General features: G+C 45.4%; 1 protein-coding gene across 4 annotated transcripts in view; it reads right to left on the bottom strand.

The window, feature by feature from the left end:
- ETV4 (ETS variant transcription factor 4) overlaps nt 1-12,340 on the bottom strand; it is a 45,942-nt gene extending 33,602 nt beyond the window's left edge. For all 4 annotated transcript variants that reach the window (XM_030541665.1, XM_030541666.1, XM_030541667.1 and 1 more), the window contains exons 1-2: nt 12,254-12,340; nt 11,944-11,991 (exon numbers count right to left, since the gene is read on the bottom strand). In XM_030541665.1, the coding sequence (XP_030397525.1) occupies nt 11,944-11,991; nt 12,254-12,308 (103 nt within the window). In that variant the 5' untranslated portion in view covers nt 12,309-12,340. The remainder of the gene's footprint in view (nt 1-11,943; nt 11,992-12,253) is intronic.
- Nucleotides 12,341-12,858: the final 518 nt, after the last annotated feature.

The following is a 12,858-nucleotide window of genomic DNA, read 5'->3' as shown; positions in this document are numbered from 1 at the left end:
CGAGAGGCAGAAGCAAAGTTGACAGGTGAGCCGCAGCCATCGATCCAGCACTGCGAGGACGTGAAGTAAGTGATTCTAAGTCGATCTAAGATACGTCGACTTCAGCTATGCTATTCTCGTAGCTGAAGTTGTGTATCTTAGATTGACACCCCCCCAGTGTAGACCAGGCCCAAGTCTCAAGGACCCTCGACCCAGGGGATTAAGGCTCAGATACACTGTGACGCCTTGTCCTGGGCAGGTGCATGGGCTGTACATACCTCTGAGAGACACGTGATTCTCTCCCGTCACCTTTACACTTTGGCAACACTTGCGTAGCTTGTCACTGAATTTTGAGACTCTTTCCATTTCACCGGGTTCAAAGAGCTGGCTTGAATTAACGCTGTGAATCAACACAAGCATAAGCTAAGTTTTGTAGAGGACACTGTCACGTATTAGGCCATGTCTACCCTAACGCTTATATCGGCAAAACTTTTGTCACTCAGGGTGTGGAAAAAAACACGCCCCTGAGTGACATACGTTTTGTTAGCATAAGTGCTTGTGTGCATAGCACTATGTAGGTAGGAGACGATCTCCTGCAACATAGCTACCGCTGCTTGTTGGGGGTGATTTGTGGGAGCAGCTACATGAGTGATCTTACAATATACAGCTGTGCTGCTATAAGCTTGTAAGTGTCAACAAATTTTCTAGCAATCAAGAATGTCCCAGTGGTTAGGCATGGATGAATGTGTAGGGAGAGAAGGTGGGGTGATTTCCACGTCTTTCTTCATTGGAGGCAAAAGTCCACATTTTGGGTTCAGAACAAACTGCTAAAAAAAAAAAAACTAGGCAGATCAAGGCAGGTTTATCACAGCATAAAAGATACTCCTTTTCCTCTGAACGCTTGTTTCCATCAGATCACTCATGCAAACTTAACAGGATAAGGCTAAGCACAGCTGCAGTTTCCTCCTTAGAAATCTAGAGTGAGGCCTGAAGTCTAGAAACCAGACTCGTTTGTTCAAAATCCAGAGATGCTTTGCCTCCTAAGGAGTCACACAGAATGATCTGGGATGCTGATCGGAAGGATACAGGCAGTTAGGTAAAGTACAAGCAGTGGCTGAAGCACATATTAGCCACCCCAGAGGTCAGAGCATCCCAAACAGAACCCGCCACAGATTCCATGAGGCTGGCATCAGGCTTCAAAGGGGGCCTCAGCTGCCACATAACTCGAGGGCGTTTCATTATGTTCCCACAGCAAAGCCATAAGACAAGGGTTAGGATACATAGTCCCTACAACCGGCACCTGATTGTCCAGTTCCACTGCACTGACACATCATCAGTACCAGGCCTCTGGACAGTCTTCAGAGCAAACGAACACACACATTCAGAGCACACAAACACGAGTGGGGCAAGAAGCAAGAATCCTTTGCTGTTAACGAAGCTCTGTGACAGGCCTGAGAACCAGCACCCTACAGCAAGTTTCACTGCAAGGTTTTAGAGCAGCCAGAAGCCCCATACGAGATCTATCACTGCTAGCTCCATCAGTAAGGCTACGATTTAGTCCGGGGTATTTTTAGTAAAAGTCATGGACAGATCGCAGGCAATAAATAAAAATTCACAGCCCGTGACCTGTCCATGACTTGTGCTATAAACGTCCCTGAATAAATCTTAGCTGGGGGGCCACTGCTCTGGGAGGCACCTGGTGGGCCACTGCTGGGGCGGGGGCAAAGGGCAGGCTGCTGCTCTGCTGGTGTGAGGGGAGCCAGCGGCACCAGCTGCCAGAGGCCACTGAGCAGTGGCTGCTTTTTCCGGCTGCCCCTGGGGCCACCCAACTGCCGCTGCTCTGGCTGCCCCCAGGGGCTGCCCAAACAGCAGCCGGTTTGGCTGGCCCTGGGGCAGCTCCAGCAGTGAGTGATGTGGCTAGCTGTTGGGCTGCCCGAGTGGTTGGCTGCAGAGCCACTCGAGCAGTGGCCAGTGTGGCTGTCCCCAGGGCCGCCTGAGCACACAGTCAGCCACACTGGTGGCTATAGAAGTCATGGAGGTCGCAGAAAGTCATGGAATCTGTGACTTCTGTGACCTTTGTGACAGACACAGAGCTCTCTCCATCAGATAAAGCTCCAGTAATGGAAGAAGAGGTTAGAACTAGAGGGACATGGAGCTGCCCCCCATTATCCTGTCAATAGAACACATATAATTCCCAGTGACTGATCCTGCTGATGAGACAATTAGGCCCCAGAACGTTAGAGCGACTCGGTCAACTTGAAAACACATTTCAAGCAGGTACATTTCTTTCCCTAGGTTACTAGGAACGCTCAATACCATGGAATATTATGCTCTTTATTCATTTTCTGTATTTCTCTTAGCTGGGTTAGGAGACTCTTTAGTTAGATTCTAAAGCCAGAAGGGACCTTTCTGATCATGTAGTCTGACCTATATAGCACAGGTCATAGAACTGTCCCAGAATAATTCCTAGAGCAAATCTTTTAGAAACAAAACATTAAAATGCATATTGTTTGCCTGTGCTCAGTTTACCAAGTGATCCTGATCGCTCTGAATCAGAGATCTGTCCTCTACATTGTTTACCATTCCTCCAATTTTTCTGTCATCTGCAAACTTTATTGGTGATGAGTTTGGAGTTTTTATCCAGGTCACTGATAAAGATATTAAATAGCATGGGGCCAAAGAAGAGATTAATAGATTTTAATGTTACCCTTTAAAAAGAATTTTGTTGATGCAATTTATGGGGACTTAGCCACTGGTTCATCTTTTGTTTTGTGACAGACCCAGACCAGTGGGGTACAGGAGTCTGGTAGAGGGCAAATATACTGGTCCTATTGGCATCCAGCCATTTGGTATCGGGGCGGGATGCGAGGGTGAGGTAGTGAAGGGTATGGAGCACGAGCAAGTACAGATGTTTCCGTGGCGCAGTCTGGAACAAAACCGGCTGCAGATCATGCAGCCGGCTGGCAGTGAAAGGGTGAGGGGGCCGATTGGGTCCACGGGGCAGGGGCCCGATAAAAATGTCCACGGGGCCTGGGGTGGAGGGTGGGCGGGGCGTGCCCTCTCGCAGGACCCGGTCGAGGTAAGCCCGAGAAATATACTGGTCACTGGATGAGTAGTTTTCTATTCCCTGAGTGACCAGAGCAGAGGTTGCACTAGAGTAATCAGGAACCTGCTAGAACCAATTAAGGCAGACAGGCTGATTAGATCACCTGCAGCCAATCAAGGCAGGCTAATCAGGGCACCTGGGTTTAAAAAGGAGCTCACCCCAGTCAGGTGAGGAGGAGCCAGAGAAGAGGAAGTGCAGTGTGAGAAGCTGGGAGCAAGAGGCACAAGGAACTGAGAGTGAGAGAGTGTGCTGCTGGAGGACTAAGGAGTACAAGCGTTATCAGACACCAGGAGGAAGATCCTGTGATGAGGATAAAGAAGGTGTTTGGAGGAGGCCTTGGGGAAGTAGCCCAGGGATTTGTAGCTGTCATGCAGCTGTTACAAGAGGTACTATAGACAGCTGCAGTCCACAGGGCCCTGGGCTGGAACCCGGAGTAGAGGGTGGGCCCAGGTTCCCCCCAAACCTCCCAACTTCTGATCAGACACAGGAGGAATTGATCCAGCCTGTGGGGAAGATCACTGAGGTGAACAAATCTGCCAATAAGCGCAGGACCCACCAAGGTAGAGGAGGAACTTTGTTACAGTTTATATCTATTTTCATTGTCAGGTTTATAGCACTGCATTGCTTGGGATTTGAGCCTTTTCAAAAAAGCTCTTTGTCTCGATTTTTTTTAAAAGGTGGAAACATTTATTTTAGTCTCACATTTTTTAAAAAAGAAAATTAAAATTAAATCTGAGACTGAATTCAAGTTGACAGTATCCCTTGAAGCATTTCTGTATGAAACAAATGAAGGAACCAAGCAACTGAATATGGTGAGATGTTCTAGTTATACTACAGAAGGAAAAAAAAATCCATCCGCATATAAATATAAATCTGAACAATCTGTAAGGAAAATGAGAGCCAGACTGCAGCAGCTCATCTGTTGAGGTTTAAAATGAGATGATCAAAATCGTATAGAAATTTTAAAATAGAAATAAGGGAGACTTAGCAAGAAGCTGTAAGAGTAGGCGCTGAACTTTAGTCTAAATGAGGCTAAACTACGATAAGAAGGACTGCACAGTTCAGAAATCGAGACTTGCAATCTCACTGAGTATTTAAGACCGGGCTTGTAAATGAGCTACCACAACATGAGTCAGAAGAGCTGCTCTCGACGTCCATTCTGATTTCCATGGGATAGTCCCCTGAAATACATTTTGTATCCTGGCACTATCATGCAGGAAAAATGTGTATCACATACGCAGAAAGACATGGCAACCCTACTCCTTCTGCCCAGTGAAAATACGTATTTCTTTGCTTAGCAGAGATAAGCAACATGGAAATTCTTGACATTTACATGTGCTCTGTTTCATGCATTTTAAATGCTAGATTTGGACAGCAGAGATCAAATTTGCTCACTTGCTAGTGGTTTGTTTGTTTTGAATACAGCTTTGCTTTTCTTGTTGAAAAGATGTTTCTAAAAGTGATGAGAACTTTGAACTGGGTTTTACAAGCAAAGGGAGAAACATGATGTATTCACTGGCTTTTGCCCTTGTACACTTGGGAAAGATGGATTTTATGGGAAAGACTCACGTTTGTGTTTTTAACAGAGCTGAAAGGAACATAGTTCATTTTCTGTACTCTGTAAGAGTGATCTAGTGGACAGCGCACAGGACTGTGATCTAGGAGCAACTGAGCTCTCTAATCGTGGCCAAGTCCACAGACAATGTCACTGACAGATGCAAGTCTCAGTGGTATTTCCAATATAGATGAGTCCTGAAAACAGATTACAGCATAGCTTCACTTTGCAATGTAGACAGCACCTACACACACAGGGGGCGGTGATTTACAGATACTAATACATATTATTACTATTACTTTGTTCACAGCATCAGTGAGGTAAGCCAGCCCAGAGAATAGCATCTCATTGCTGCCGCTGCAGGAGGAAGAGGAAAAACTCACTTGATTTCTTAAGGAACTAGAAAATAACAGCTCGTGTTCTCACCTTGGCTAGAGCAGGGAGTTTATTTTATTACAGGTAAAAAGCGAAGTTTATGATCTGGAGGAAGTTCTAACTTTTAGGCAATATTTTGGGTCTAAACAACCAGCTACCATATCACTTGCATATTAACAGATTGAAAAGATCTTCATGCTGCCACCACCTCTATTCTTGTCAGAAACTAATGGGGGGGAGGGGGAACTGACAGTGACACCAAAGGAGACAATCGCACTAATCTGTGCCAGGTTGGGCTGGAACGGCGCTGCTCTTACTCAGGTGCTGAAAGTGTTCCATTCCCAAAGTTTTGCATCTGTATTGTTAAGAAGCTGGGACTTGGAGACATCAGGTTCTGCAGGTTAAGGAACAATAAGATGCAGCACAGTGTCTAGCTGCAGAGGTATGTTCTCGGGAGAGATCTAGGGTCCGCATTTAAACTTAGTTAGGAAACTCGCAAACTGATAGTTTTGGGGCAAGTTATTTTGTTCTCTTTTCCAGTTAACTCTGCAAACCAAAGTTCAAAGCTAGTGAAAATCATGCAGGGGAGTGAAACCATATAAGGATTTCCCTGGTATCACAGATAAGTGGAGAAGACAGTGCAGGGACCTGGCCTGTCAGAGCTGAGCAAGAGCTGCAGCCACCAGTGTCAGATTCTATTGCTGCTAAAGCGAGAGCTACACCCCAGGGCTACTAGCTGCTAACCCCACCATTCAACAGCCCCCAAAATGAAGTGCACACCTTCCTCCCTTCTGGAGAGGGGAAATAAAGTCCCACGAAAAGCTGGAAGTGACTCAAAGGGGACTGAACAGAGAAACTGTCTGAAGCCAACTGCTCCTCTGAGTTTCCAGCAGTAGAGTGATAGTGCTGAGAAAACCCAAAGTAACAAGCTATGCTGGAAACATGGCAAAGAGGGTTCCAGCCTGCTGGAAGGGAGTTGATCCCACCCAGAATCCTGACTGTTGGGACTCACAGTGACAAATATGTATTGCTGACCATAGACGCAAGTTGAACTAGGAAGAGCCGACAGTGCTCCCTGGAGACAGGCACAGAGACACTTCACTTAGGAGCAGCCTGGATTGCCACTGGAGGTCACTCTTGTTGCACAGCAGGGAGCACATTTTTGCTGTAACACTGACATAAAAAGGTGCTTTAGTGTAATTTAAAACTACTGTCCTAACTTGCCCATGACACACGGAGGGCAGGAGGGAGAACTTATTGTGTCTCCAGCAGGAGCCATTTTGGGGCAGAGGCAGTAGCAGGAAGTGCAGGAGCAATTGTCTGGTTGACACCGCTTAGGAAGGGAAAGTTTCCTTTGGTACAAATTTTTTGTAACCTGTTTTTAACATTCCAAGAGCATGTGACTATTTCATTTGCTCCAGCCAGGACGATGGCAATAAAGCAACGGGAACTAAAAAATACAGCACAGATGACTCGAGCTGATTCACAAGAAGCAATGATGAGAGATAAATGTGCATTGCTTGGACAAATAGCAACTATGGCTGCTTCTGCTAGTTCTCCCAAGGGTGCAGCTCCCCTGGGGCTCCAGAATAGACAGGACTCCAGCAGCTGTTAGTGTGGTAACACCTTGATGCCAACCCTATTCAGAGCAGATCTACATGACCACAGCAGCAGAATCGAGACCCTTCTCTGCATTGGCACCACTAGTGGAGGTGAAATAGTGGAAAATGTTAGTAATGTAGATGGGAGCAGGAGGGAATGAAAAACAGCTGCAAGTCTCTAAAGAGCATAGGATGTGGGAAAACTAAGGTGGGATCCCAGAGGATAGAACCAAAACCAACTGATTCACTTGACTGGTCAAGGGAACTTGTAGGCTGAATATCAGGAAACATTTCAGTCAGAGCCCAAGACAGTCTTCCAGGGCCAGAACTGGAATCAGGGTGGCAACCAGTGATTGTGTGCACACTACCCGCTCTTCTCACTCCTCTCAGCTAAGTGCCAACTCTGCTTTCTGGAACACACAAATAGGGACAGAGTCCCGAGCCTCGCTCAGACAGACCTGCCGTTACACATGGTCAGCTCACTAGCGCAGTATGGAAATCGCAAAGGGCATGTCCATAAGATGTCTGCCAAAGGACCAAGCACCTGCCCATTGCCATAAATGAAATAGTCTTTGAGACAATACAGACCAGACAGCACAGGCCTGGCTAATGTTTTATTATTATTTCTTACAAGCATTTCCTGGGCCTTCTCACAGCAGGAAAACGAGTACCGGCTGTGCATGCTTGTTCCCCAAAGCCTCTATCAAATTGCTGCTGAAAACACTTCAGCTGCTAGTGCTGAATGGACAAAACCATTTTCAACTGCCCTGCAGAAAGCGTGATAGAGACCATACGCTTTAAAGGACAGAGGCAAGACAGGACTAGCAGCTGCCTGAATACTATGATAGTAGGCCTGGCAGCCAGCTGCATCCACCAGTGGAAGCCCAGCCATCGGAGGCACTTAAAACTAGATTGGACAAAGCACCTCAAAACTATACTGTAGGGAATAACCCTGTACTGGCCTGAGTAACAGACTAGACTGGAGGCAGTAAAACACTCAAATCACTGTCATTTGAAATAATCTGCATGACTCTAAGCGGAACCAAGAGCGAAGAAAAGAACATTCCTACGCAATTCAAAGAGTGAACAACAGTCTTTGAGAAATCTGTCATCGCAAGTGACTAACGAGGGCACCCAGGCTCTAGGTGGTAGTTGGAAAATAGCACCAAGGGGACGACTGTAGGTTAAAATTCAGTCTCAGCAACAGATGAGCTGAGTTTAGGGGTCTCAGTCTATTGCCCGGAGAACCTGTGTCTATTCTGTTGTTTTTAATAGAGCATCATGACCAGCTGCCAAAGGGCAATGGTCCATATCTCAGCCCCACAGAGTGGATGGTGTCTGCTCTGAGGTGGAGGAATCAAACAGAAGGGGCATGGCTGGAATGCAACTCTGAGGTGTAATGCCTAATAGCGGTGGCAATCAGCCAGGGTATGTGTACCCATATGGGTACGCAGAGGTCTTCCGGGGGAGCAGCAACACATCTAGATATTTGCTTAGTTTTACAATAGGCTAAATAAAAAGCACTAGTGAAGTCAGTACAAACTAAAATTTCATACAAACAATGATGTGTTTATACTGTTCTATATACTATATAGTGAAATGTAAGTAGAATATTTATATTCCAATGGATTTTTTATAATCATATGGTAAAAATGAGAAGGTAAGCAGTTGTACAGTACTAGTGTGCTGTGAAACTTGTATTTTGATGTCTGATTTTGTAAGCAAGTAGTTTTAAAGTGAGGTGGAACTTGGGAGTACACCAGCTAAATCAGACTCCTGAAAGGGGTACAGGAGTCTGGAAAGGTTGAGAACTACTGCCCTCTAGGGCTGGGGGAGGGCAGTGGGAGGATGCACTAACAGGCCCCGTGCCCTGAAGTCAGAGCTGTCAGTCAGTCTCACTTACATGAGAACCATAATTTTCCGAATTTGTTCTCCATCTCACATAACTGAAACATAGTCCAAGAAATTTACTTCCATCCTCTTTGCCCCTAAGCCACCAGACGTGCTTCCAAGAGAGTAGCGAACTGAAGAGGCTTCTCATAGCCTCTCTCCTGGCTTATTTTAGTTATTTAAACTGAATCCATCAACACTTGCCCGATCTTATCCCATAGCACTTACAGTCTCCATTGGGTTACAACCAACACTTTCAGACCAGAGTCACACAAGGAAGAATATTTCCCCCACCCTGCTTCCCCGGTGGTTCTAAAAACAGAGGAGTCAGCACAGACAACTAAGGAAAATACAGAAACTTTTCTCCAGGGAAGCCTTTGCATCTTTGAATTCTGAGTCACATTTATGAAAGCTTTGGCACAAAACTAGCTCCACAGTTACCTACTGCCAGAGTCACATTTCATTCTAACATGCTCCAATTCAGACAGAAAGTGATGTGGAAAAGAGCATCAAAGTTATGGCTATAAGGCCTAAGATTCCCGTGTCTGCTAAAAAAGACTTGCACATGTACAGAGATTGGTGATTTATACCAGTGCAATGTGGAAATTGGGCCCTATTTGCTGCTATAAAAACCTCCTGAATGAAACTAATTGTAAAACAAAGTTAAGTTTCATAGTTAAATTTTTTATTTTGTGCATAGCTGGATACTTGGCACAAACTAATTCCTGATTTTATATTTACAAGTTGTTTCCTTCCTTCAGTCTTTTATTTTAAAAGTAATTGCAGGAGCCTTTAGCACAAAGCTATATTTCTCAATTGCATGAGGTGGAGGCAGGAAATATATAAAATATTTCAAAGTTTCACTTTTTTAACATTATTCGTATTTCTTAAATTTCTCAGTTCCTTGCACTGTTCAAAGATATGTCTGTAGCTTAGAATTGTCTAAATCTGATACAAAAATGCTAGCAGATAGCTCCACATACACAGACATTAGATAATAACTGATTATCAAACATGTTAGCAAATGCAAGTACAGCGAACAAATAATAGCCTGCTTGAGAGGGGAGCTCTCCTCAGGGAAATTGGGACTTAAATCCTCAGCCTGCAATTTGTTTGTTTCACTTACAAATTTACAGCAGCTCAGATTAGCTGAAGAGCCAATTCACCACACACTTACGGTCTAAGGAACAGAAAGTCTGTGCACGATCTCAACTAAGGCTCCAAATGGACTCTGACTAGACTCAGTGAGCTAGATTTAAAATACTAGAAGTTTGGCGTTTCCAGGAGAACTGTGTCCACAGAAACAGCATCTCACTTTTTACAAATAAATACAATTATTTTTGTTATAGTTGGTCATTTCTATAATGCAGTGTGGTCTAAACTGGGAAGCTCAGGATTTCTTTAATTTTGCTCTGGAAGTTGGATCTTATGAAAGAGAAAGAGGTGGTGGGAATGGAAAGTCCATAGGGTTTTGTATGGTGCAGGCAGCTTCACATAGACTTATCATGGATGGTCTTCTCTTAGCTCTCTAATATATATATATACTTGTCAGGGGAAGGGTAATGTCTACCCCAGTCTACCTACTCCTTCCCCAAAAATATCATTTTCCCAGCTCCAAATATTCAACAATCAAATATAAACTCTGCATTTTCATCCAAAGATGACTTAGCACTTTACAAACACTAGTTGCCTGGGTAAGGTGGTTCCGTATTATCTCCCATGAGAGGGAGTGTGGTCTTCAAGTTACCGTGCAACCAAGTATCAGGAGACCTGGATTCTGTTCCTCGCTGTGTGCCCTGGAGCAAGTCTCCCAGATGCTCCATGCCTCAGAAGGGGAATTGCAATACATACTTCAGAGTATGTATACATCATCGCTGTCAATAAAGTGCTTTGAGATCCTGGGATGGCAGGTTACTATAGAAGTGCAAAGGATTAATATTTATTATGAATTTGCAAGTAGGGAAGTTGGAGGTCAGAGAGGTGAATTGGCTTGTCCAAGGTCACACAGAAAGCCGATGACAAAAGCTGCGAAACAGAATCCAGGAGTTCTTTCTTCTAGTCCAGCACTCTAACCATTAGGCAGCTCTCCATAACTTTTACCCAACGTATGTCCAGGCAGAGAACCATAATTTCTTCACTATATTTTTTCTTGGTTTGCATTACTATCTAACAATGTCTTATCTCTGTCCACAGCAGTGAGACCTTGATGTGGCCTCTCCTTCCCCCTCTAGTAATTTCACAAATTAGTTACTGCAGGGCACGCTATTATTTATGGGAACATTGCACAAGAGATTCTGTGCAAGCTCTTCTGACTTTAATTTAAAACACTATCAGAGAGCAGAAGGCCCCGAATGGAAACTCCACCAGAACCCAAGTCTGACATGATGTCCTTTGCTAACACCTCTACAGTTTTTGAAAGTAAAAAGGACTTCTTTCATAATCTGAGCGTATGAACAGTATTTACATAGATGGACTTCAAGCAAATCGATCCTCTTTTTCCCTTGTAGTATGAACAGGATGGGTATTCTAATCCTGGACTGGCCTCCAGGATTTTTGTGCCCATGAAGTCTGCATTCCTGAATGTTGCCTGATCAAATATAGTCTTCTCACTTTGGTTTTAACTGAATAGAAAACATTTTTTTCAATAAAAGCCAATTTTTTGTATTCAATTGACAAATTTTTGTTTTAAAAAACCCTGCTTTTGCAGGAGTATTTTCTTGTTGTGGTAGAATTAGGGGAAAGATTGCTGCTCAGATTACCATATGTATTTAGGATATTATTTAAATATTTGTTAAACCAACAACATACTAGGGGCTTTCTCAGACACATGATTACTTCTTCAGCTAATAAGTAAATTAAACAAACATTTTAACTCTTTCAGAGGACAGGCCACTGGTATCCTTGCAGTTAAAGCAAATACAAAAGACCACTTAGCATTAGTTGCAATTTAAATTAATTGGGCTCATCGAGATTTGATAATTTCCCTTCAGTGCTGAAGTCAAAAGGCAAAACAGTTTAAACATCAAAACTAAATACACAGTTTAGATGCACAAAGATTTCCAAGACAATCTCCTCAGAGCACTGGCTTTTCTGAATTAGCAGAAGAGCATTTTGCTCCCAAAACTGAAGGCAACATTCCATTGTTTATTAAAGAAATCATCAGTGTTTGGCAACTAACAAAGATAAGTGACAAATTAACACAAAATCCCAGCAGTTGCCAGCAGACACTGAAAATGGGCCAAGGGCCAAGTTCCATTCATAAGCAAATACCCAGCACAATAGTGTGATTCATAATCCTTGATTTACACAAGACTAGAAGTTGGCCAGGCTGAAATATATTTAATGTTTGGAGCTAGGCAAATGAAGTAAAGGAAACAGAGCAAACACCAAAGACAAACAAATGATTGACAGACAAAAAGAGAGGAATGGGTGCCTACCTTCTGTCAGCCATGTCTCCTGAAACTGGCTCAGATCCTGGAAGAGTTCTGCAAGAAAAGTGAAAGGTGCCCTTACTGAAGGCTGGCCTGGGCTGGACTGACAGCAGGATGCTCCAGGGTTGGTGATATAGGATGGGAAAGAAACACAAACACTGCAGGGAAATGGGGGAGTGAAGAAGAGAGAGGGGAGGGTCTGATCCCTACCTACTCCCTACTCATGAGCCCTGTCCCTCCCCCCCCACCTCCCCCCGCTGTCCCCCATGAGCCCTGTCCCTCCCCACTGCCCCTGGGGTGCTGCTACTGCCTTTACCTTCCGAGTCCTGAAGTGGGGCTAAGCCTGGGTCCATGGGTCTCTTGGCGCCCATCAAGCTCGGCTGCTGAGGGTCCCACTTCCGGGCGGTTTTCTGAAGAAAAGGACAAACCCGCTTGGGAAAATCACGTCAGGACTGGGCCCTGGCCACCTCTCCCCGGGGCTGAGTGTTGGGCGCTGCCTGCAGCCTCGGCCCGGGGGCTCCAGCTCTACTCACGTGTGTGAAAGTGTAAGGCACTTGCTGGTCCAAGTACCCTTTCATCCTCCGTCCGCGTGTGAACTCCTCGTGGGCATGGAGCACCAGCTCACTGCAGCGACCTGCGGGGAGACGGGGCGGGCAGAGGGCCTGTTTCACAAGGGCTGGGGAGCAAGAGGGAGCGCCCCTTGGAGTCTCGGCTGCACCTGCTTTAGCCCACCACGTCCCGGCTGGGCCTCGTGGCATCTCCCCATCCCCGACCCCCAGGGCTTGTCCTAGCTGCGGGAGCGGGGCCCTTCCTAAAACGACCCCGGGGCAGGTTACCAGCAGCGGCTCCACCGCCCCTCCCTGTTCCCCGGCTGCAGTGCTGGGTGTGATGTGCAACGAGGCGTCGTTCGCGCTGCATCTG

Source organism: Gopherus evgoodei, chromosome 23 (assembly GCF_007399415.2).
Source record: "Gopherus evgoodei ecotype Sinaloan lineage chromosome 23, rGopEvg1_v1.p, whole genome shotgun sequence".
Lineage (NCBI taxonomy): Eukaryota > Metazoa > Chordata > Testudines > Testudinidae > Gopherus > Gopherus evgoodei.
The sequence above is the reverse complement of the archived record's forward strand: the minus strand, read 5'-3'. Positions and strand labels throughout refer to the sequence as shown.